The 26,168-nt window shown below is 42.2% G+C and overlaps 1 protein-coding gene across 5 annotated transcripts in view; it reads left to right on the top strand.

The window, feature by feature from the left end:
- Positions 1 to 26,168, top strand: part of TUB (TUB bipartite transcription factor) — a 193,143-nt gene that overhangs the window by 50,866 nt on the left and 116,109 nt on the right. The window contains exon 1 of one of the 5 annotated variants that reach the window (XM_061610313.1): positions 12,772 to 12,839. The exons of the other annotated variants lie outside the window; for them this stretch is intronic. Coding sequence (XP_061466297.1) covers positions 12,787 to 12,839 — 53 coding nt within the window. The 5' untranslated portion in view covers positions 12,772 to 12,786. Of the gene's footprint in view, positions 1 to 12,771; positions 12,840 to 26,168 lie in introns of those variants that run through there. 5 annotated transcript variants of the gene reach the window in all.

Below are 26,168 nucleotides of genomic sequence, written 5' to 3' on the forward strand. Positions count from 1 at the left end.
TTGGATGTTGTTGACTCAGTCTCACCGTACGTTTTGCCCAATCAGGATGCTTTGAAAAGACTAGCTGTCTCTCATCATTCTCTTCTAGCAGCCTAAGAAACCTATCTTGGTTTCCTCTTTCCTTTTTAATTGTTTATTTGTCAGCTTTTAAATAATTTTATTAGTTAACTAGGCAGTGTCACGTTCCCATTCCCTCCCCCCCCCCCATTTTGGCCCTATATCTCATAGGGATTAGTGCACTGGTGTGTAAGTGCAACTATTGTAAAGGTGATTTCCCCCAAAGTTTACTTCCATCCATTCATTTTCTTTCATATCCCATCCCCACCAATTAGCTGTTCTGTTAGCATTTACGTTATTTAAGCATAAGCTGTTCTGAGCGATGCTACCTACATGTGAATAGTATTGTAGACCTAATTTTAAAACCCCTCAATTTTTTTCCAGATTCCAAAGGAAGGAACAGGTAAACACAGGAGCATGGGAATTGCCATGACTGCGCATTCACAGCCTTTTCTTTAAAAAAATGTGTTTTTTGGAAAAAGCAAACTTGAAAAGCCACTAGCATGAAAACCAAGGCCGGTTCCAGACATGCTGGGGTACTTGGGCTCCAGCTTGCCCCGGGCACCAATGTGCACACGTGCACACTCACACACACATAAGCACATTCACACATGCGTGCATGTGTCTGTCTTTCGCAGGGAGGGAGCTTCTTTCGCCCCCCCCTTCGCTGGCTCCGTCTCTCCTGTCATTTGCGGCTGCACGGGCTGCTACGTGCATGCATCGCTGCCATCAATCAAGATGGTGCCAGAGGCTTCAGCCCCTTAGGGAAACCTCGGCCGCCATCTTGGTTAATGGCAGTCCTGCGCATGCAGCCCGCGCAGCCTCAAAAGATAGGTCAGATGGGTGGGTGGAAGAAGCTCTCTCTCTGTGATCCAAGGCAACTACTCTGCTGTGGATCACAGAAAAGGAGCACTACTTCTCCCCCATCCTATTGAGAGGCCCCTCAGAGGCCTCTGTGGCTCCAGGGGCCCTCGACCAGGGCCCAACCTGGCCACGCTTTGGGACCGGCACTGATGAAAACATTTGGAGCTCACCCAAAGTTTGGCAGGGACAGTCCTTTCTGTAGAGGCTACCATGTCCCCAAATTTCAAGTTACATACGTCTGTGCTACTGCCAGTCTGTGCCTAGCTAATGCTACCTATCTATGACTTAGAATCATAGGCCTAATTTTTTAAAATCCTCATTTTTTAAAAAATCTTGAAGAAAGGAGCAGGGCAAACACAGGAGCATGAGAACTGGCATGATTGAACACTCACAGTCTGTTTTCTTTGAAAAAACAAACTTTAAAGCTGTCTAGCATGAAAAACCTTGGAGCTATACCCACTTCATATCTGACAGGATTAAACCCCTCCATAGGGGATACCAAGTCCCTAAATTTCATGTCCCCATGTAAAAAAACCCCAAGACAGTTATGTCCATATTAATTTTAAAACATTCTATAATTTAAAGGTGGCTAGCCTAAAAAACCCTAGAGCTACCTGTGACGCCCTTCCCTGGCTCTCCCTGTCAGGTTCCTACCTGCTCGTGGTTACTGCCTGTCTCTAGGCACCACCAGGGACTCCACCAGTCCGGACTGTCCTTTTTTATTGTTTCTCTCCCCGCTCTAGCACAGATCTCAACAGATCCCCCTGCTAGGCAGCACCACCAGTCACGTCCTATAACCAGTAGTCCCAGAGACTCTGCCTGAGTCTCTCTATCTGGTTACCTCTGGGACTGAGTGCTAAAGCTGTCCCCAATCCCTTTGTATCAATGCAGATAATCCTGGTTTGCTCTGAATACTTGTGGTGTTATTCTTCCCTTCCCCACTGCCACCATTTGTCACTCTTCAGCCTTGGTATTTACCTTACCCTCCCTTCTGGTCTGTGGAACCCCAGCCAAGGATCAGGCCTTTGGTAAACCAAATATATTTATTTAATAACAGAGATAACAAGATTTCTTTATAAAGGCACTTAAGCATATGGTTTCATCTATTCCTGAGGTACTGGTCTTAGTATTAATCCGAACTCCACACTCTCCTCTCATAAACCCACCCAAACAACCCACTAACATCCACCTCACATCCACCCAGATTTACCTGTCATCCTTCCATTTATACTGTCAGCCATTTTAAACATTCAGCCAATCATCTAGCATTCTACTGCCCATTCACTCCCCCCTCCTCTTTCATTCCACTTACCATGTATCTCCTATACAAACAGCACTTACCATATATACACTAATAGAGGAACATCACACTACCCACCTGAAATTTGGCAGGGTTAAACCCCTCTATAGGAGATATCATGTCTCCAGCTTTCATGTCCCTATGTCATCAAACAAGAAAGTCATGGCCATTTTGGTTTGGCAATAGGATTTCTGGATATTTATTTATTTATTTGATTTGTATCCCGCCCTTCCTCCCAGTAGGAGCCCAGATATTTGTTATATCTGGATCATGATCTGGATTCGGATCTGGGTTGGTTTGGAAGAAGTCTGAATCTACCTGGACCAGATTGCACTGGATCTGGATTTACAAACTGGAGCTACAGATTGGTTTGGGGGGTCCATGCACAACTCTATAAATAATTAACAATGGAATCTAAGAGCATCTAAGATGTGTGACTGGGAGGGATGGGCAAGAATTTTGATTCAGTTCGTATTTGAAGCTGAATCTATGAAATCCGCACTTTCTGAAACAATATGAGAATCAAGACACAGCCATCCTTCAAAATTTGCACTTATTCAAATTTTGCAATGCAGTGTGCCAACCAACGAATGTTAACAAAAATGCATATGTTAAGAGAAAGAGTCCATGAAAATGAATATATGAGTGAAAATAACATATAAAATGCATTATATGATGAAAAATTGCTTGCAAAAATGTGTACATCAGTCAAAACTGCCTACAGAAATATGTTTATTAGGAGAAATTCACACTAAAATGCTGCAGAATTTTCATAAGGATTTTTTTTTAAATCGCAAATTGCTGTAGAAATGTGGAAAACCAAATTTATGATTGGAAAAATCAGAGACTGAGAGAACCAAAATTGACAGATCTTTCCATCCCTAGTGACTGTCCATCTATTCACTTTAAACTTTTACAAGTACCAGCTGTGGCGGTGGTGGGCTGATCTAGATCCAAGACCACAGTATGAGGGTAGGAGGTTTAGCCTTTTCCCTAATGCCATTTTTTAAATGAAAATCAACCCCCCTCTCCACAATTCCTATGTGCCCTAACCGGGAAAAAATATGTGCACATTTTTTTTAAAGAGTGGATTTGTTGCCTGAAAGATGGATTCAAATAAGCACAATGGGATAGCAAGGGAGCCAAAGAAGTAGCAAAGATAAAGCAGGGAGACTGTATGATGGCTGGATTCACTGGACCTCTTGCCTGCTAAGAGGCTGATGGTATAAGGTTTTGACACTTAGGTCAAGGGTGACTAGTGTTGCTAACTATAAGCAGCTACATGCATCAGGTTCAGAATAAGCACAGGGGAGTGTCCAAGAGGGAATGCTGCCATCATTTCTTCTGACATGTGGCAGATGTGAAATACCTACCCTTCAGGTTTGCAGCACCCTGTTATTCCTGAGGCAGTGAAAGCAATTGTAAAAGGAGTAAGAAGAGCAGAGGCAGTGACTGGCCTAAGGTCACTCAGCAAACTTAATGGCAGAGGATTTGAACTTAGATCTTCCAGGGCCCAGTCCAGCACTCTAGCCTTTATACAGATACCAAAAATTCCACTTGGAAGGATTGTTGAAAGAGGTAAATGTTCAATCAATGCCAAAAAGACAACAGGGAAAGTGCCAGTCTGATATATCTGAAATGAAGTCAGATTGCAGGATATACTCCTAGGCTGTGAACCAGGGCATACAACCATTTCTCCACTTGCTTCCAAACTGGGCTGATATTTTAAAATGATAAAAGCCAGACTCAAATCAAAGTCTTAATATTATTAATTATACAGCCACAAGAGTGACTGCATACTGTAGCCAGCTTGGATTTTTCGCATTCCACATGTTAAATTGAAAATACCCCACATGCCATTCTGCTGCTTCCCATAAACTCATTTCAAAACAAAATTTTACAAAACTTATAGTCCTGAACTCAGAAATGCTTGTTTAACAACCCTCTAAGTTTTCATGGTGATACACAAAACACTCAGAGATAATCGAGAGTTCAAAGTGTAAAGCAAGAAAAAAATATCCAGACCCCTGTTGGACTTTTTTCTGTCAGTGGTTTCATAATTTGTTGAAATTAATTAAAAATCAGCCATGTGCACAGAGTATCTGTAATCCTAATACTGACCTTGCCTCAGCAGGACTCTGACCTTCATCTTCTGCAGTTTAAAAGATTTGAAAAAATGCCTGGCTGATTTTTAATTAATTTAAGAAATTTAACATTGATGACTATTATAGGATTGGACATGCTCAGTAAGAACTGACAGTGTTCTAAAAGCCAGACTCACAGCTGTTTGGCTTGGCTAATCAGGAGTCCACACCGATACCAGACATTTATTTCACTTTAGGCAGTCATGGCTTGGGAAGTGTAGTTTGTGAAGGGTGCTGACAGTTGCTAGGAGACTCCTATTCCCCGACAGAGCTCCAGTGGCCAGAGGGGTTTAACAGCCAGCCCCTCTTCTGGGGATTGTATCTCTGTGAGGGGAATAGGGCCTCTCCTAGCAACATAGAGCATACCTAGAAATGTGCTAGAATATATTTAACCTCCCACTGTTTTATCTTGTGCAAACTGAGACTCTCCTCATGTCCATTGGAGACTGTTCTGCAGAATAGTCAGGGCCATTATTCCACAATTGTTTCTGGAGTTTTTTTAGTGTAAATTTTGCAAACTGTTGCTGTACTTCTCATATTCAAAGAAACAGAAGAAAAAGAAAACGATTTACTATAGGAAACTTCAATAAAATTGCAAAGTAAATCAAACATATCTAAGGTGACTATCTGAACTATATCAACTGTCATAATATTGTTGCTTCCTCCCTGCTAAAATAAGATCAGCAGAGCACGTATCTTGTTTCCGTTATTTGGACTGACTGCAGGTATTGCCACCACACACCAAATGCTCAGAGGCACATGTTACCAAACTCTTCCAAGCTCCACAGGAAGTGGATTGGACTGTGAAAGACCAACCCATATTGTGTTTGCATTTTGACAAATTTGTAGGGCAGTACAATATATCAGAGAGGAGGTCAGGTCTCCTGCTCCCCTGGTGCATTCACTATAGCTGTCCCATTTCCCTGCTGTTTAAAGTTTGATAGAAATATCTGTTGGTTTGATAGAAATATCTGTTCTTAAACAGTACGGTTTTTTGCCTATTAGTAAATGGAAGAATCTGCCAATTTCGGTTCTCTCTGTTTCTCCTGTTTCCAAGCTTAAATCCAGTTTTCTACATTTTTGCATCTATTTGTAAAATATTTTTAAACAATTCCTCATAAAAATACTTCCCCATTTTATTATTTATTTATTATTTGATTTATATCCCCCTCCAGGAGGAGCTCAGGGCGGCAAACAAAAGCACCAAAAACAGTTTAAAACATCATAAAAACAGACTTTAAAATACACTAAAACACACATCTTTAAAATCTTTTTAAAGCTATCTTTTTAAAAAAAGGTTAAAAGCATATTGTTTTAAAAAAGGTATTAAAAACATTTGTTGTTGTTATGTGCCTCCAAGTCGACTACGACTTATGGCGACCCTATGACTTCCAAGAGCATCTGTCATGAACCACCCTGTTCAGATCTTGTAAGTTCAGGTCTGTGGCTTCCTTTATGGAATCAATTCATCTCTTGTTTGGCCTTCATCTTTTTACTTCCTTCTGTTTTTCCAAGCATTATTATCTTTTCTAATGAATCATGTCTTCTCATTATGTGTCCAAGTATGATAACCTCAGTTTCATCATTTTAGCTTCTAGTGATAGTTCTGGTTTAATTTGTTCTAACACCCAATTAATTGTTTTTTTTGCAGTCCATGGTATCCGCATAGCTCTTCTCCAACACCACATTTCAAATGAGTTGATTTTTCTCTTACCAGCATTTTTCACTGTCCAACTTTTAAATACATATCAAAAGGCAATTCCAACACAGACTCAGACTGGAATAAGGCCTCAACTTAAAAGGCTTGTTGAAAGAGGAAGGTCTTTAATAGGCCCCGAAAAGATAATAGAGATGGTGCCTGTTTAATATTTAAGGTTAGGTAATTCCACAGGGTAGGTGCCGCCACGTAAAGGTCCATTTCCTATATTGTATAGAACAGACCTTCTCATAAGATGGTATCTGCAGGAGGCCCTCACCTGCAAAGCTCAGTGATCGACTGGGTATATAAAAGATAAGACGGTCCTTCAGATATCCTGGTCCCAAGCTGTATAGGGTATTCTACACCAAAACTAGAACCTTGAACTTGGCCCGGTAGCAAATGGGCAGCCAATGCAATCCTTTCAGCAGCAGGGTGACATGTTGGCAATACCCTGCTCCAATGAGTAGTCTCGCCACCGTATTTTGCACCAGCTGCAACGTCTGGACTGACCTCAAGGGCAGCCCCACATAGAGCTCATTACAGTAATCTAGCCTGGAGGTTTCCAGTGCATGGACAACAGTGGTCAGGCTATCCTGGTCCAGAAATGGCTGCAGCTGTCTTACCAGCCAAAGCTGGTAAAAGGCACTCCTAGCCACTGATGTTACCTGGGCCTCTAGTGACAAAGATGGATCCAAGAGCACCCCCAGACTACAGACTTGCTCTTTCAGAGGGAGTATGACCCCACCCAAAGCAGGCAACTGACCAATTATCTGAACTCGGGAACCACCTACCTACAGCGCCTCCATCTTGCTAGGATTCAGACTCAGTTTATTGGCCCTCATCCAGCCCACCACCAAGTCCAGGCAGTGGTCCAGGGCTTTCACTGGCTCTCCTGATTCAGATGTTACAGAGAAATAGAGCTGGGTATCATCAGCATACGGCTGACACCTCGCCCCAAACCTCCTAATGACCATTCCTAAGGGCTTCATATAGATGTTAAATAGCATTGGGACAAGATGGGACCCTATGGCACCCCACAGCACAACTGTCAGGGGGCCAAAAGATAATCACCCAATGCTATTCTCTGAAAATGACCTTGGAGATAGGATCAGAACCACTGTAAAACAGTGTCTCCAGTACCCATCTCACCAAGTCAGCCCAGAAGGATAAAACAGTCAATGGTATCAAAAGCTGCTGAGAGTCATGTAAGAGTAACAGGGTCGCACTCCCCTTGTCCTTCTCCCGATAAAGGTCATCCATCAGGGCGACTAAGGCCAATTCAGTCACATAACCAAGCTTGAACCTGGACTTGAATGAGTCAAGATAATCTGTTTCATTCAAGAGTAATTGCTGTGCCACAACTCTCTCAATCACCTTCCCTAAGAAGGGGGTATTTATTATTATTATTATTATTATTATTATTATTATTATTATTATTATTATTATTATTATTATTTATATCCTAGCCTTCCTCCCAGCAGGAGCCCAGGGCGGCAATTTGCAACCTCTTTCAGGGTGGCTGGAACCACTCCCTCCTGCAATAATGCATTGACCACAGCCTGGATCCACTTGGTCAAACATAACAGATAAATAAAAGTGAAGAGATTTCTCATGGCAGGCGCATTTGAGTATGCCAGCCTTCTCCTTTTCCTCTTCTTAGCCTGCCTGCCTGCCTGCCTTCCATTATTTGTTTATAACTATATTTGTATACTGCAATTTATTTAAAAACATCAAAGTGGTTTTCAATAAGTAAAAAAAAAGTACAATAAAAACCATTAAAATATAGTAAAAAGAAACATACATTTTCTTCATTGCTTGCATTAGCCACTTTTTCTTTATAGCCCAAATTAACAGAAGGGCCAGGGGGAATAATGATGTGGCAATAAAGGGAAAGCTACAGTGTGATGTCCAGCAAATATATGGCCATCTTTTGTACCATGGTGTGGCTTGCTAATGGGCAGTGAGGGTCAGCCAGTGTTTCCACAGTTAGTTGAAATAGATGGCTGGGTGTTCATTGGCTTTTAATGACCAGAAGATGTTTTATTGGGCTGAAAGTGGATGAGCATAGATTTGTGATGGTTACTGTTCAGGGCACACTTCACAAGCTCAGATGGGGGCTCCAGCAAAACACTTGGTAGCTCCTGTAATGCGGTCAGCAAAGGAGACAGACCTCTTAGTTTTGGAGCTGGCTGGAAGAAACAGCAGCTGGTGGGGTGGGTTGCTCCAAAGATATGCTGTTCCTTTATGGGGAACTATGGGTTCCTCCAGACAACCTAATTGGTGAGCATTCATCCTGATTTGCTTGCACAAAGCTTAGACGGAGGTTAGATTGTAGGCAGAGACACACTTTCTGTTCTGACAGTTCCAGTGTGTCTCCACTTCTCTTTTCTGAATATGGGGACACATGGTGCTAGTCAAATCCCGCCCCTTTTTATCGTAAAACCTGGTGAGGGCTGCTTGAGTGCATTTTTTTTAGTGCACTTCAAAGAGATTTTGCAACTGATCAGCAGATCAACCCGTTCCTCTTCCAGGTGTGGCCAATGGAAATGCTTTGCTGTAGGCGACTAGTATGCTCACATCCTAGATCAGGTCAATATTGAGCATTTGGTCCAATTTGTTTGCAGGGAAGTTATATGACAATGAGCGTTCATCCTGATTTGTTTGTGGGGTGTTTATACATCTTCCCGTTAATCGTTCATTCATTCCACACTTGAATTCTTTTTTTTAAATTGGATTTGTTGTGCTAGGGTGCTTTAATCCACTTTATTTGCATAAATTGAAATTTCCAGGCATGTGCTTGAATCCCTCCAACAAAACACTGACAGTCTGGAGGCACCCACCACTGTCTCTGTGCTTGCTGCTTATACCTACTGGTCAGTGTGTACATTTGTAGACAACAACAAGAAGCCATCAGCATCTAGTATTCTCCTTTTCCAGGGGAAAAGACCCTGTACTGTTGCTCCTGAAACTTCCTACCACTTGGAGAAGTGGAGAACTGCACTTTTTAGGTAATGTTTACATATGGGAAGAAGCAGGAGTATTGGGTGTAATGTGTGTGCCCTGAAAGACTGCAGTTTCTTTGCCATATTTGCAGAATACAATGGGGTGTATACTACCGAGTCCTTCTCAGAGTAGGCCCATTAAAATTAATGAACCTAAGTTAGTCTTGTCTATTAACTTGATTGGGACTACTCTGAGTTGGACTAACATTGAATATCACTCAATGACTTTGCAAGCAGAGAAAAAGCAGTTGATGCCCAACAGGTTATTTGTTGTTTTGTCTGGTATTCCAGCAAAACGTATATTTGGCTTCATCCTTCCAGAGCAACTGAAATGTTCTCTTCTATCTCCATTGTAAATGAAAAGACTTTGAAGACTGCTTAGACAAATAGCTGAAAAACAGAATATTTAGAAAAGCACTCTTGGGCATTGATTGATTGATTGATTTTTATTTACGGTCATAGACCAAACTGAACATATACAAATACACAAATGCACAACAATACTTAAAAGAAGCATTAAACCTAATCACTCTTGGGCATCTGTCCTTAAAATAGGGAACATACTACATACTCACATGGATAGATGCATACACACTTACAGCACTTCCCCCACACACACAATGTATTCAAACTCTCACTCTCTCCATTCCCCCATTAAGCTTGAAAAAAAGTATTAGCTTTTTGCCAGATTAGGTGAGGGGTGATCTTCGTGGAGATTGCAGTTGCGCTCTCCCCAGCCACACTCCCAGCTGCCAGTTTGAAAAAAAGCCATTGGAGCCAATGGCTTTCCTCAAGCCTAATTGTAGCATAGGGTGGGTTGGGGTGTTTTAAGCAGGGAAGTCGCTGTGCGTGCAGAGAGAAGAGTTAATTCTTCAATCTTGAGCTGTGATTTCCCTCACAATGTGATTTCCCTCACATTGCCATTAGGCTTGAAAAAAGACTTCTGTTGACTCCAATAGAAAGCTCCCCCTGTTGCTTCTGGGCGGAAGGCAAGGCAAGGATTCTGAGGGCTGCCTCAGGCCCACCGTCCACCTCCCAGTTTAAAGTATAGTAGATTGGATCCACAGAAGCATAAATAGAACCCTACTCATGCAGTGGGTTTTTTTGTTCATCCTCCCTACTGCAGACCCCTGGGATCTCTCAAAAGCTACTCCCAAAGGTCAAAGGTTCTCTGGAATGGCATTGGATGGGGTGTGGAGGGCTGCAGTGGGATAGGGGAATCAGCAGAGTTTGGGAGGGTGCTGCCTTGCCTGAGCAGAAGTGCCATTCCTCCCATGTAAGTCACTTTTGGATCCATAACCTGAATGTATTATTAAAATTGTAAATAGTATTGTTTGTTTTGCTCTAGTGGAAATAGTGAGACCACAAACAACAGAGTACTAAAAATGTGCTGCTTTTTTGCATTTGACAATGCGTTTGCCAAAGGTACATTGAACTCAGAGGCATTTGAAATCCTGGTCCAGCAGATTTCCATTCCGCTGGAATGGGCAATTCAAAGGAGCTATTTCATGGGATAAGAGGGAAACATCCTTGACTGGTGTCATCAGTTGGCACACTGATTTCTGTCCACCAACTTCTGTTCAACTTCCTGGACTTTGGTGGTGATTAATTGTGATTAATTAGCCATCCATCTGGTCCTGGAATAGTTGATAGCTTATATTGAATGGGGCTCATCCATATGGCAACATCTCTGGTTCATAAATTTCTTACTGAAGCACAGGTGAAGCAAGTACCTGATGAGAACCTGACCTGTGCAGAGGGAGGGAAGGCAGATACTTTCCCCCCTCACCCCTCAGTGAAGGCAACAAGCCAGTTGTGCAGAATGCACAGCCTGTGATGGTCTTGTGTCAGCAACGTGGATCAGTGTGAGTTTAATGCCAGCTAACCAGTGTGGTGTAGTGGTTAAGGTGTTAGACTATGACTGGGAGACCAGGGTTCAAACCCCCACATAGCCATGAAGCTCACTGGGTGACCTTGGGCCAGTCACTGCCTCTCAGCCTCATGAAAACCCTATTCATAGGGTCACCATAAGTCGGACTCAACTTGAAGGCAGTACATTTACATTATTTAACCTAAATGAAGAGCAAGGGCAGTGGAAGAAGAGTTTACCATATATGTATCCAGAGCTTGGAAAAGTTACTTTTTTGAACTACAACTCCCATCAGCCCAATCCAGTGGCCATGCTGGCTGGGGCTGATGGGAGTTGTAGTTCAAAAAAGTAACTTTTCCAAGCTCTGTGTATAACTAATTGGACAAGGCAGAACTTGGAATTCAATCTGTCATATGTTCGGTGTGTCATCTCTGGTGGACAATGAAGCACCAGTTTTAGTGCAGATTCAAAACAGTTACATTGAAATATAATTGCCATTGTCTTGTTATTCAGTTAGGAGATAAAGCACTGTATAGTCCAATTTGAAAAAACATTAATTTAAACATTATGATAGTCAGGAAATAGCAATTATTTTCAAGATCAAAATATGAAATAAAAAAATCCATGTTGCATATCAAAACTGGCTTATTACAGCTATGTAAAATGAACCATAGCATCCAGTTGTTGAAAAGCATAGCAAAATAATATACCTTTCTTCCTTGGGGGGAATTTACTTGTTTTGGTAAATTAATTTACTATGTATGGATTAAAAAAAGCACCTCCTCTGAATATCCAGCTCCTTATATATCACTCTGCTGTCACCTTGGAATTTGACTTTTAGAAATCTGATAGCATTTGTCATTCTAAAATATTTGCCTTTTTTGTTGAAAATATAAGATGGAAACTGAGATTGGGCTTGGTTTATCAGTCAGCCCTGAGGATTAATTTTGGGTTAGGTTTATAGCACTATGTGAGATGTGCCTAAAATACAAAATCGGCTTTGAAATTGCAATAAAATTTTAGCACAAGGGTCGCCAGCCTTTCAGGCCTGCGGGGACATTGCAAACCAGAGAAATTGTTGTGGGCACCATGCATGTGCTGCAGTCACACATATGTGCCCTATAACCATGCACACACATAGACACTCACTCCCCCTCTCTGCCAGCATTTATTTGTTTATTATTCAGTTTATATCCCACCTTCCTCCCAAAGGTGGCAAACAAGTGAAAAACACTAAAAACATCTTTTAAAAATATTTTAAAACATCTTTAAAATTTAGGCTTGAAAAAATGATTTTGCTCTTTTTCAGTCCTGATGCGGGGGTGATCTTCCTGGAGAGTGCAGCTGGGGAGATGAGAGTTAACCTTCTCAAGCCTAATTTCAGCAGGGAGAGAGGTGGGGGGGGATAGGACCCTGCAGGCATCAGAGAAGGCCTTTGTGGGCACATGTGTGCCCATAGGCAACACTTTAATTGGACCATAAATTGTTCTACATGGATTCCCTTTAACAAGTAGTTGCTGTGAGATCAGGCTTCACCCTTGTCTTTTCCCTAGAAGCCCATTCACCTTTTTGATGGAACTCTGGCCCAGAGACAATCCTTCCATGATCTCTCTGATGTTTCTACTGTCAGAACAAGCACCTCTGGAGGCCAACAGACTGCTATGATTGTAAACCTACCAGAAAGCAAGCTTTATTGGCCTAAATGTTCTGGCTATGCATCCTGAATTTGAACATAAAAGCATCCAAGGAAGGGTAGGAACACAACCTAATGCTAGCCATGACTCAGGAGGATGTCAGCTTTGGAAGCAACAACTTGCAACATTTCACAGCTGATTGCAACTTCATAATTTATGGGTCCTCATTTGCCTAGAGCTCGGACATTGCAAGACCAGAGCAACAAGAGGTGGGTCAAATATGGATGGATCCCACAGGAGGTGGGATCCTTCAGAGTACTAATAGTGATAACAATCCAACATTATAACAGGTTTTTCAAAGATATCAACAAGAACAAATGATTGAACAGAATATACTAGGCTATGTTGGTGCTTCAGGTCTCAGTGACCTCTCCTTCCCAACCTTCTGTGGGTTTCTGAGCTCATGGGGAGAGGCAAATGAGGTATCTCAATCAGGAGAATGGTGAATTGGTCATGATGTCTTTGTTTAGAGGGAGGTTGTCATGGAAGGCTCAGAATATGTGAGAAACTGTCCCTTTGAACAACCACTTTTTAGGACAGAACTTTATGTTCTCTCTTAACCTCTTGGCTTTCATGATTGAAAAGTGTTTTTCTATTATCTTAACTGTGTTGTGATTTTAATGATGGTTGTAAGTACTGCCTCAAGTGTAAGATGAGGAAAGAAACACAAGTCTTAAATCAAATAAAAAAGCCTGGCTACTGCTTTTCCTGTGCAAACTGAGATTGGAAGGGTCTTCATACTGACAGTGTTCCCCTGCCACCATCCAAGGTCTGTTGGGGATATTGCTTTGAATTAGAGCGTTTCCTGGGTTTCGGCACTCAATAACCTCTGAGGAGAGCCTTCACATTATTGGCCGCAGGGGCTTTGGGCACCCTAAAGCAGTTTGTTTGTTAAGTTTATATCCTACCCTTCTTTCCAGAAGGAGCCCAGGGTGGCAGTTCTGAAATGAAATTGGGTTCAGCTGCACCTCCAGGGGAATACCTATAGGTGTGGGAACCACATATCTCAAGCCTCTGCCTGCTCCAATTCACACTTTAATATTTATTCATTGGTTGGGTTAGGATGTCAGGTAAGCTGACTCCTAGTGGCCTCTCTAGGCTGGTAAGGTCAGAGTCTCTGATCTCACACATTAAATCAGCTGAAGTATGGTTAATGAAGTTGTGGTCTATTCTTTATTCAGCTCTGTGCACCAGCTTCCCAATTTCTCCCCTACTCTGACTGCAGACAAGAAGCCCATCCACTGCTTCACCTCTGTATAGGGAGGGTGGGAAGATGCAATTTGCAATGGACACATATGACACATAATCCTTCCCATACCCATCGGTTTCCCCTTTCAGCTCCCCATATCAGCTGCTTCCTCTTCAGCTGAAGGCAGGGCCCATTGACTTTAAGTGAGTGATAGCAGTGCATTCAAACTATTGTATATATTGATAAGGGGACTGGCCTCCCACTGGCATGTCAGTAACACATTTCCAGGTCTGGGAGATAATATGGTTTCATTCTACTTCTCTATAAAGGTCACATCAAGACCAGCAAAGGATATGGCTTGCCATAAGAATCCATCCATTCCAGTGTCTTCTGCTGGCTCTAACCTAGTAGCAGCTCATGAAAGCTACTGTATCTGATCCACATTTAGTTATGTTTAGTGATTTAGTTATGTCTTGGCAAAACCAATATAGTTTCAAATTCAGTTCTAAAGAAATTAATGTCTAGCAGGGGTATAACCATCTGGGATCCTGAGGAGTCTTAGACCCCTTACTTTTTCGGCAGCAGGGTCCCAACAGGTTTCTTTGTTTCCAGCATCCTACAAGCCAATCAGCATGAAAGTGGAGATGTTAGCTACTGTGAAGAGTCTTCTAATATGTTTTATTGTTTTTCCTACTGATTGGAGCCAGTCAGAGTGAAAGAAGCTGAGTCAGCCACTGAGAAGACTTTTCAATAGCTAATACTGTCCCTGTTCATTCTGATTGGCTCCTAGGGATGTCTGTTGTTGTGGGAGAAAGCACCAACAAGGATCTCATTCTGAACTCAGTGGCAAAAAGGGAGGGGGAGGAGGTGTGGCTGTGACAGTCATGAAGCGACCCTGCACTTCTGAATTAGCCACTACACTATTGGTATCTAGGCAATGCTCTACTGTTAGCAACAAAACTATAAAATATTGTGTGTGTGTTTGAGTTTGTGTATATATTGGCTTTGTGTGGAGACCAAATAATGAGGTGAATGGGGTGATTTGGGGGATCTTTCCCCACTCCCAAACTGAAGTGTGATGTTAGCAGTGCCCCCTGTGTCAGATCTGAGGCATAAGGCTTGGTATTGCTCTGCATTTCCTATATCTCTCTGTTTCTCTAGGTCATGGACTTTGCAAAAACAAAACAAAACAAAAAATGCTGTCTAAAATGTTGCCTCTGGTACACTGAAGAGCTCTGGGTTGTTTTTTGTTATAGCATAGCAGCAAAGGTTTTTTTTTAAAAAAGTTAAAAGCTTCATTTAAATCTGTTAAAAAAAACCCTCCATTGTTCTGGTTTAACAACAATAAAAAGCCCCCCTCCATGCCCCTATACCTTTTCAGAACTCTGCAGACAACATTAACAGCTTCACATTGTAAGGGATATTGGGGGACAGAAGTGTGGGAAAGGCTGGTATGAAGCTGCAAAGTTTTAGAAAATATACAAGCAAGACTACAGACCACTTGGCCACCCTTAATTATTTTAACGTAAGAAGGAACAAGAGATTATGTAGGAAAGTTAATCCCTTTTATTTCCCCCCACAAAAGCCTGTAGACCTATTTGTCTGCAATTTGCCTCCTGGGGGCTCCTAAGCCTGTAAATTTCATCCACTCTGGCCCAATGGGGAAAAAGTTATAACCAGTTTTAGATTCACCATTATAGTGAATGGTGAACACAGAGCTTGGCATCGGAGTGACTTGGAACCTGAAACACAGATCGAAGTGGAAAGAACATAGAGAAGCTCAGAAACAGGTTGGATTTTTTTTAAAAAAAATGCATAAATACAAATACAAGGCAAGGCAAATTGGCACCAATGTTCTTCTTAGAGGGCATCTTCAGTGTGGTAATAAGATCGCCCAGACAGTTATTAATCTCCAGGACACTTCATTATTACTTCATTAAAGAAGTACTTGTAGAAACATACGTAAAGTTTTAAAAGTCAGTGACCTTTCTCCAACAAGTTGAATATTTACTAGCCTGACAGGAAGAAAAATAGGGTTTTTTTTTTAAAGTTTCAAATTTAGTATTGCAATTTGACAGTTGCAATGCCATTATAAGATAAAATGGATCATTTATTCATTGGCGATCACTCCTAGCCAAGTAAGATTGTCTTCCAAGATAAGGTCTTTAACGGTGGGTCCGTAAGTGACTGTGGAGGCCAATTCTGGATCCACACAGCCTCCCACAGTGAGGACATAGGTTTCCAGATGGAAGATGATCATGATGAGGATTTGTTTGACGTGCCTTCCGCTTAGCTCGTTTGTCCCATTCGCTCTGTATTTATGCTTCTTCGAAGTCCTTAGATAGCCAAAAAGAAATTTAAGGGTCATTTGGGCAAGGGATTCATTTCCTGACCTAAAGGGCTTACAATGTAATGTAAGACACAGGAAACAACAGAGGAAACAGGGGAATGGAAGCATGGGTAGTCTGGGGAAGAATATGTGATTATTTCAATTGCCTGTGCTTTGATTTATGCAATACCTATACAATATGGCATAGGGACAAGGGGGAGAATCAAAAGGCTTCCTGGAAAAGTTGAGCTTCAAAATGAATTAAGGGAGGTGATTCCAGGAAGCAGTTCCAGCCTTAAGGGGCAGCTGACTGTGGTAGAGCTGGATGACTGAAAGTCACAGGAAGAGACTTGTTGGAAAATAAGTGCCAAGAGATAAGAAGGGGCAAAGCCATGGAGGGCTTTGAGGGCAAGGATAAGAAACTTGTGCAGGATTCAGGAATGGATGGGAAGTCAGTGAAGAGATTCAGGAGGAAAGATTATGTAAATTAAAAGACAAACTGTTCCCTCAAAGAGAGAGGTCTTAATTCAAAGAAAGTTTGTTGTGGATAAGACCTATTGAAATAAATAGTACTTACATTAATTGTGACTGTCATGTCCCATTGATTCCAAAAGTTATATTGGTTCCTGGGGCATGACAGAGATGTAGGATGTGCCTTAATCCACTCTGGGGGGACTCCTGTGCCTGTACATTTCATCCACTTTGGCCAAATGGGGAAAAGTTATAGGTGAATGGGGGACACAGAGCTTCATTTTATACAGAGTGGCTTGGAACATGGAGCAGAGATTAAAGCGGGGAGAGCAAGAGTAACTCAGAAACAGATCAGAAACTTTTAAAATGCACAGAAACAGATATAAGGCTAATCATGGGGTTGTGCAAACCTCTAGTATGTGCAACTGTTTTCCATTGCTTCTTTTGTCAAAAGGAGTCTGTCATCTGAATCATCATGTCAATTTAATTCAATAGGCAGTCAAACATTCTGATGTGATTCATTGTTCTACCTGAAAATACTGCAGGGCTGGAGGGTTTACCCTTCTGGAGGTGATGGACACATGATTAAAACAGACTGAAGAAGCTTTATTTATCTGGTGTATTAAATAAAAGAAAAGACATAACTGGGCACATTTATAAATGAATAGCTTGCCTTAATATTTGAGAGGTCAAGACATCTCTGCTTTGTTCTGTTGACATGCTACAGGTGATGGACAGGTCTGTGATTCTTCACACTAACAATGTTACATCTCCAATAGATTTCCTTTGTCCAAAATAAGGTCAGTGTAATATGAATTATGAGCTGGGCTGAACAAAATTGCTTGGCTACTTTCTGAATTATATAATTGAATAAGCCTTTTGGTTTTCCTTCATTTATAACTAAAGTAGCCTACAGAAAAATGAAACTCAAGGAATGTAGGTATTTTGGGGTTCTGATGTTTCCTCAGGGTATGGAGTCTTTATTCAAGTTTCACTAAGCTGTGTTTACTACACACTAACACCCCTTTTGAGGTTGTTTATTCCATATAAATCACTTTCCCTCTTGTAATGTGCAAGGCCTGCCTGTGTTTTGGCTCACATCACCTAAAGCCTTTTAGTCACTTTTCACTTCCTTCTTCAACAGAAGGGAGCAAATCAGCGATATCTCTAGGCGCTAATGGAATTACATTTCTCAGAAGCATTATGTGATCGACATTTTCACCCCCCAGGTGTTTACAACTGGAGCTGCAACTAAGATTGACCTGGATTGTTTCAGTTTATATAAAGTATGTGTCAAGCTACTCTTCATTTTACACTTCAGGCTCCAAAGGCAGGGGTTTCCTCAAAATGTAATCATTTGTCAGCATTGTTTCTTAGGATTTCCTAGATTGCACGAGCTCTTCTGCAAGCATAAATATCTTCTTGTCTTCTTAAACTTCATTGATTTCATCAGACCTGAAAGGCTTTGAAAATTTAGGTGCCCTGGGGGCAGGCCATAGCTCAGTGGTAGAGCACATGGTTTGCATGCAAAAGGTCATTGCATGGTTCAATCCCCAACATCTCCAGTTAGGGCAAGGAAAGACCTGTCTGAAATCTTCAGTGTTACTGTAGGTTTTAAATGATTAATAACCCTACTTGAAAAATTCCAGAACAGATGTTGTGCCATTCTGGGTGGATCTCTTTCAGTTTCTGCTCATCAGCAAGAATGTGCAAAATAATCGATGGTGTCTTTCATTTTAAGCATTATAGTTTATCCAAAACCTTATACTGGGCAAGGATTATATGGGGAATGCTGGGAAGAGTATTTAAGGATTCTTTGGAGCCATACATTTGTGCAGTTGTCTGGGTCAGTAAACTCTTCTGCATCTTTTTGTTGTAATTGTTAAGTGTTCACACATGATATTCTCCCTGCACAAATACAATTTTCAGGTATGGAAAAATATCCTTTTTCTCTCTTTTGCCATGATTTCTAGCATTTTGAAGTCACGGTTCACAGTACCTCCCAAACAGGTGTCATTGCTGGAGAGTTATTTTCCCCAAAGATAATATAGAAAAACAAGTAATGAAATATAATTCAGTGTATTTCCCCTCTGCAGTGTTGCCAGTATGTAGGACGCAGCATTGTGGGCCTATGTGGATGGTAAAGCAAGTGTTTCATAACAGTTCAAACTGATGTTGCCTGAAAATCTGTCATCTGAATGAAGCTTTTCTATGCACTTGCTAAGGGCACAATCCAACTTTGTTTTTGAGCCTTCCGCTGGCTTCCGTCGGCTCCTGTCTGCTGGGCTGGGCTTTCCTGGCAGATCCCCAGATGAGCCAGCAGGGTCCTGGTGGTGCCGCAACTCAGCTGGGATGAGAGGCTTCTGCCAGCAGAGCCTGGCAGAGCCCAGAGGCGCCAGGAGCCTGCCAGCTCAGCTGGGGGTCTGCCCCATCCAACTCTCCCCAGCTCAGTGCAAATACCAGTGTTCCAGAGGCGTGGCAGAGGAGGAGAGGGGGGACTTCTGCGGTATCCTCCTCACATTCAGAACACTCCCTCTGGTCCTGATCCAGGTAAGATTTCTGCCGGCCAATAGTCTGACAGAGTAAATGTTTTCCATGTCAGTCAATGGAAACAAACAAATATTATATCCCATCCTTCCTCCTGAAGGAGGCCACGGCAGCAAACATATCCATTATAAAACAACTCTAAAAAGCATTTCAATAACATTAGCTAAAAACCAGTGACCTCAGGATTGCCATGAACAGTGGCTTTCAGTTATTAGTGCTTCAGGCAAAGTTTTCATGGGCTTAATTCCATTCATAATTTTTTTTTCTGCCTGACTTGTTGTGTGAACAGCCAAAGACCTGACTTGCTATATGATGGTTTAAGATTCTGCTGCAACATCTAATGTCATATTGTACTATTCACTGTGGAAAATGAAATTATGAAGAATTAAATGTATTTAGCACTTGAATGAACAGCAACCTCCTCTGGTTCACCCCATGGGGCACAAGAGTTGGGAAACAGGAGATGAGACTTTGGGCCCCATCCACTCGGTTTTCATCTTCCCTTCCAATCCCTTCCAAATTAACCTTAATTTAATGTTAATTTTAAATTTAATTTTATTGTATTTTTATTTTTAAGTTGTATTTTAATTTTGTTTTTAATATGTTTTATAATCTACACTTGCTTGTATTTTAATTGTGGTTTTATCTTGTTGTACACCGCCCTGAGAGCTTGTTGCTATAGGGCGGTTTAGAAATGTAATTAAATAAATAAATAAATAAATGGGGAGAGCTTACTCCTAGTAGGGTATTCACGGGTGCCAGTTTCCCCTTTTCCGGGCCCTGTGCATGGCTCCTGACTGAGCCGGCATTTAGCAGGCCCAGCAGTTCCCAATGGGGAGTGGATACTGCAGAGCTTTCTGCTGGCTCCTCCACCGCCCCCCCTCCACCATTCAGGAACAATTGCTCATGCTTTTTTTTTTTTTTTTTTGGTCCAAGTTATAATGAACCAGTGGCGTACCTAGCATATTTGACACCCGGAGCGGATCATTTTTTAACACCCCCCTCCTCTGTACGACAAAATTATTTTCAGTAATAAACATGAAATGAAACAAATAATAATAATGGCCAGAAAAGAAACACAGACAGTGAAAAATTTCTTTTATTGAACTTCATATATATAATCATGCCAGTAAAAAAATAAAAAAATAAAAATTAGAGCACAAAAAAGGAAAAAAATAATGGATTAATACTTTTTAACTACATTAATGTATTTTTTGAAAAAAGGGAAAAAACTTATACCTACAAATTGTCTGTCGCAGTAATGAATAATAACATTACAGTTTCTGTTTTCAAGCCTTAACTTCTGCAAACCTAATATTAATAGGTATTAAGCTATTTGTGATGGGTTTTGCACAGGGTTAGAGAGGTGTAATTCACGGGATGTAAGCCACTTTAACATTACCAGACTTAGACTGTAAACTTGCTGAACCTTGTCAGACTTACTCCTGAGTCAGCACCTAAAGATTTCTACCGTCCTTCTGGCACAAACTTTTTGGCCCCCACCAGACTCTTTGTTGCCTGCCCTGCAAATGAGTCCAGGCGCATCTTATCCCTTCCCTAAGGCCAGAATTTAATATGAGCAATCACTACAATTCAGCCTGTGAAGGAGCAACTTTAGAAGAAAGCTGAAAAGGTTTGAAGGACCAAAACAAAAGAGAAAGTCATCCCACCTGAAGTGACCTTTGAACCCACTTCCAGCTTACTCAGAGCCTTCCTCCTTTCAAAGAGGAAGATCAGTAACCTCTAAGAAGAGGATTTTTAGTTTTCTTTTTTAAAATGAAGTATCTCCCCGAAAACAGCTTAAAGGGCAACCCCCTCCACCCTTCATCGCCTCTTGTTCATTTTCAGTTCCACAAAGAGCCGACCTGGGAAAGAATCTCTTTTGTAGGGTTGGGGACGCCACCACCCAACTTCCTCACGGTCCTGCGGGGGTGGGCAGGTGGGTGGCTAGGTTGCAAGCTGGATGAAAGCCCCCTTCCCCAATTCAAAGCTATCCCCTCCCCTCAAGGGGAACCCCCCACAAACTGTGGGTCAAAAGGGGCTGAGGTGGCCACCCCCATCCTGCCCTTTGCTTAGTCACTGTGGGAGCCCCTTCTGGGGCTGGGAACAGAGGGAGGGCCGCTCTGCGGGAGCAGCAGCTCACTTTTGTCTCCTCACCTGGGCCCCCTTTCAAAGGGGGGAAGAGAAAGGGACCCCCTAACTACCCCCATCCACGTGGCTCCCTCGACATTCCCTGCCTTCCCCCCCTCCCTGGCAAATGCGACCCAGCTGGATGGACGAGGGTGGGAGAAGCGGCGGTGGCTGTTGTTGTTGTGCGTCCCCGCCCTGCACATCCTCACACATCCCCATGAAGGGGTGATAACTGAGAGGGGGGTGCAGTCCGCCCTTTGAAGTGGAAGGTGCTGATGATACTGCTGGGCTTGCACCAATGGAGATACACATGTGCATGAGGTGGTGAGTGGACTTCTTGCTTCAGACAATGCACTCCTTTATTGCCTGCACCCGGGGCGGACCGCCCCCACCGCTTTGCCCTTGGTACGCCACTGTAATGAACATATGATGCAAAAATCTACAAAATTCTAATGCAACATATTCAGATAAGTGATACCATCTCTGTGGTAATTAGTGTGACCTTTACAATAAAAAGCACAACTATTGCTGATTAATAGTGTGACCTTTACAATAAAAAGCACAACTATTGATTGCTGTAAACCGCCCAAAGAGCTTTGGCTATGGGGTGGTATACAAGTGCAATAAACAAATAAACAAACAAACAAACTAGGTACCTGGGTATCCCACTGATACAAAAGTCTATTTTAAAAAGTGGTCCACACTAGAACCAAGCACAAAAACAAAAAATCTTAAATACCTGCAGCACTTACTAAATTTATATGCTGCCCTTCCTCCCAAATGGAGCCCAAAAGAATTTATTTCAGGTTGGTTTCACTGATATAGTTGACATCACCATAGCTGACATCACCATATCAATGCATGGTTCCAGTTTTGGGTGGTTACCAATGTCCCAGAGATAATGTAGAAAGCATTTCTAATGGTCATTGTATTGTACTGTATCGTGTCATGTCATATGTGTATTCACTAATACGCAAAAAACCCTTGCAGTTTAAGAATATACCTATAAACAGATATTTCTATCTAAAAAGCAGGGAAATTGGGCAGTTATAATGAATGCACCAGGGGAGCAGCAGACCTGACCTCTCTGAGATAATTGTACTGCCCTACAAATTTGTCAAAATGCAAACACTATTTGGGTTGGTCTTTCACAGTCCAATCCACTTTCTGTGTAGCTTGGAAAAATTTGGTAACATGCCAAAATGTGCCTCTGAACATATGGTGAGTGGTGCCAACACCTGCCATCTCCAAAGATGCAGAATTACATTTTTGTATGTTTGTTGGTTTTCTTACTTTGCTTCTTGCCTGTTTTACTACTGTTTCTATAGAGAATCTAACCTAGAAAATTATATTTCTCTCATGATTCATCCTAGAAATCTGTGCCAAACTTATTTTTATTAATTTCAAAGCCTTTTTATTGGTCAATGTCATATGATGGTGAACACAGCTTTTTGTGTTTCAAACTGGAGGTTATGTTTATTTATTTATTTATTATTTGATTTATATCCCGCCCTTCCTCCCAGCAGGAGCCCAGGGCGGCAAACAGAAACACTAAAACACTTTAAAACATCATAAAAACGGACCTTGAAATACATTAAAACAAAACAACGTTAAAAACATTTTTTAAAAAGCTTTAAAAATATCTTTAAAAAAGGGTTAAAAACATATTAACAAGCAATTCTAACACAGATGCAGAGCGGGACAGGTCTCAACTTAAAAGGCTTGTTGAAAGAGGAAAGTCTTCAGAAGGCACCGAAAAGATAGCAGAGATGGCACCTGCTTAATATTCAAGGGGAGGGAATTCCACAGGGTAGGTACCACCACACTAAAGGTCCGTTTCCTATATTGTGCAGAAAGAACCTCCTGATAAGATGGTATCTGCAGGAGGCCCTCACCTGCAGAGCGCAGTGATTGACTGGGTATATAAGGAGTAAGATGGTCTTTCAGGTATCCTGGTGCCGAGCTGTATAGGGCATTCTACACCAAAACTAGAACCTTGAACTTGGCCCGGTAGCAAATGGGCAGCCAGTGCAATTCTTTCAGCAGCAGGGTGACATGTTGGCATTTTGCACCAGCTGCAGCTTCCAGACCGACCTCAAGGGCAGCCCCACATAGAGCACATTACAGTAATCCAGCCTGGACAGTGCATGGACAGTGCATGGACAACAGTGGTCAGGCTATCCCGGTCTAGAAACGGCCGCAGCTGTCTTACCAGCCAAAGCTGGTAAAAGGCATTCCTAGCCACGGAGGTCACCTGGGCCTCTAGCGACAAAGACGGATCCAAGAGCACCCCCAGACTACGGACCTGCTCTTTCAGAGGGAGTACGGCCCCATCCAAAGCAGGCAACTGACCAATTATCCGTACTCGGGAACCAACAACCCACAGTGCCTTCGTCTTGCTAGGATTCAGACTCAGTTTATTGGCCCTCATCTAGTCCACCACCAAGTCCAGGCAGCGGTCCAGGGCTTGCACAGCCTCTCCTGATTCAGATGTTATGGAGAAATAGAGCTGGGTATCTGTTGAGCCTCAGCTAACCCAGAATGGACAGGGAGGGGGGAGGCATGAGTTTCAGGCGCCTCCGCTGCCAGAGGAAGCAGAGTTGGGAATTGTTGAGTCTGAGCAGGACCTTGCGGGAGGGGGTCAGCCTGCACACCAGCCCGTTCCCATGGGTACCACACTCTCCGAAGAACAGAGAGCGCCGCCCCCAGCTGATGCAGAAGACTTGTTGGGGGAAGCTCCAGAGACAGTGTCGGCTCCTCCCTTGCCAAGCAGTTCCCAGGAGGATACCAGTGTGGCACAGCCCCCTGATCTTGAGCCTGTTGCTCAGGAGCAGGTGTCTTCCGATGAGCCGTTGGAAACACGCCCCTTGTCCCCTTGCTCCCGCCGCCGCGAGAAACGGACAGGGCAAAGACAGGAATTACGAAGGAGTCAGAGATTACGTTCGAAAACGTTCCCTTCTTAAGCTTGCCGCTTACAGTGGGGAGTCGTTGAGTCAACTTCCTTCACACACTGCAGAGCATGTCTAGAGTGTAGTTAGGGATTCTAGTGAGTTAGCACAGGGTTTTCTATGGAGCGCAATGCCTTTGATGTATCCATTACTCTAATAAAACGAGATTTACTTGCACCCATGCTTCAGCCTCGTCCTTCCGGCTCTGGACGGGACAGTATCATCAGCATACTGCTGACACCAAATCTCCTGATGACTGCTCCCAAGGGCTTCATATAGATGTTTATTTATTTATTTATTTATTTATTTAATTTAATTTATATACCGCCCTAAGCCAAAAAGGCTCTCTGGGCAGTGTACATAAAAGATAAAACAAGCAAAATATATAAATACAGTAAATATAACAGAATCAAAAATCAAAACAACAAACAACAAAAACCAAGCAACATCAAAATATAACAATAATAAGATACTGTTTAAAATACACGATAAAAACAATTATTAAAATTCATTTTAAAATGCCTTAAACAGCATGGGGGAGAAGATGGTACCCTGCAGCACCCTACAGCACAACTGCCACGGGGCCAAAAGACAGTCACCCAATGCTATTCTCTGAGAGTGACCCTGGAGATAGGATCAGAACCACTGTAAAACAGTTCCTCCAATATCCATCTCACCAAGTCAGCCCAGAAGGTCAATGGTATGAAAAGCCACTGAGAGATCACATAAGAATAACAGGGTCATACTCCCCCTGTCCTTCTCCAGATAAAGGTCATCCATCAGGCGACCAAGGCCGATTCAGTCCCATAACCAGGCCTGAACCCAGACTGGGATGGGTCAAGATAATCTGTTTCACCCAAGAGTACTTGCAATGTTCTATTTCTATTTTGGGTGCATTGAATCTGTTGAATCTGAAACTGCAGTTTGATGTAAAATCAGACTGATTACATGTTGCTACTTAAGCAATGACTCAAGCTGTTGGAAAAAACAAAGTTGGCCTGCTCAAGATGTATGTTTTCAGCCTGCTATGTTTAAACCATTCCACTTAAGGAAAGGTGTGTATGGTCAATTAAAAACATAGAGCACAGCTAGAATTTTTCTAGAATATATTACACCTCCCACTGTTTTATCGTGTGCAAACTGAGGCCACATTCACACCATACATTTATTCCACTTTAAACAGTCATGGCTCCCCCCCAAAAATCTTGGGAAGTGTAGTTTGTTGAAGGGTGCTGAGAGTTGTTAGGACTCTGAAGTGTGTTCCACTAAAGCCCAGGAGATAGTGTGCTCACAGTGTGTGTTGGGACCCTACCTTTCAGTGTGCTATGCTCTTTATTCAGCAAGTAAGTCAGGTCCTATTTGCCAGCTTTCCATAGGCATCTGGTTGGCCACTGTGAGAACAGGATGCTGGACTAGATGGGCCTTTGGTGTGATCCAGCAGGGCGCTGCTTTTCATTCATCTCATCCACAAACATAGACAAACTATTTACATTTTGAGTGACTTTACAATGGTATTACATCATTTCTTTTTCATGCAGATACTAAAGCCCGGTCTCAGAAGAAGTCAGGCCTATGATCTAGCATTGCTAATGCAATCAATGTGCCTGCGAATAACGTGTTGTCACTTTGTCATAGTGCTAGCACTTAGTCAGTATTACATTTCCAGAAACAAAAACATAATCTGCTCTCAGAGCACACATCTGATTTTACTTCCTAATAGCACTCTCTGTATACCAGACAATCCATATATATGTGAAGCTAAACTCTGCCAATACCTTAAATTCTGAAGGCTATAAAGATGATCTATTACTCTGCAAGATGATATCCTAAGAAGAAGCATCCCTGAAACTGTGTTCTGTTTGAGAGACCAACTTCTTTTTTTAAAACTTCAGACATGATGTCTCAGGAATACAGGGAAATTGGA

Source organism: Rhineura floridana, chromosome 2, assembly GCF_030035675.1.
Source record: "Rhineura floridana isolate rRhiFlo1 chromosome 2, rRhiFlo1.hap2, whole genome shotgun sequence".
In the NCBI taxonomy this organism is placed as follows: Eukaryota; Metazoa; Chordata; class Lepidosauria; order Squamata; family Rhineuridae; genus Rhineura; species Rhineura floridana.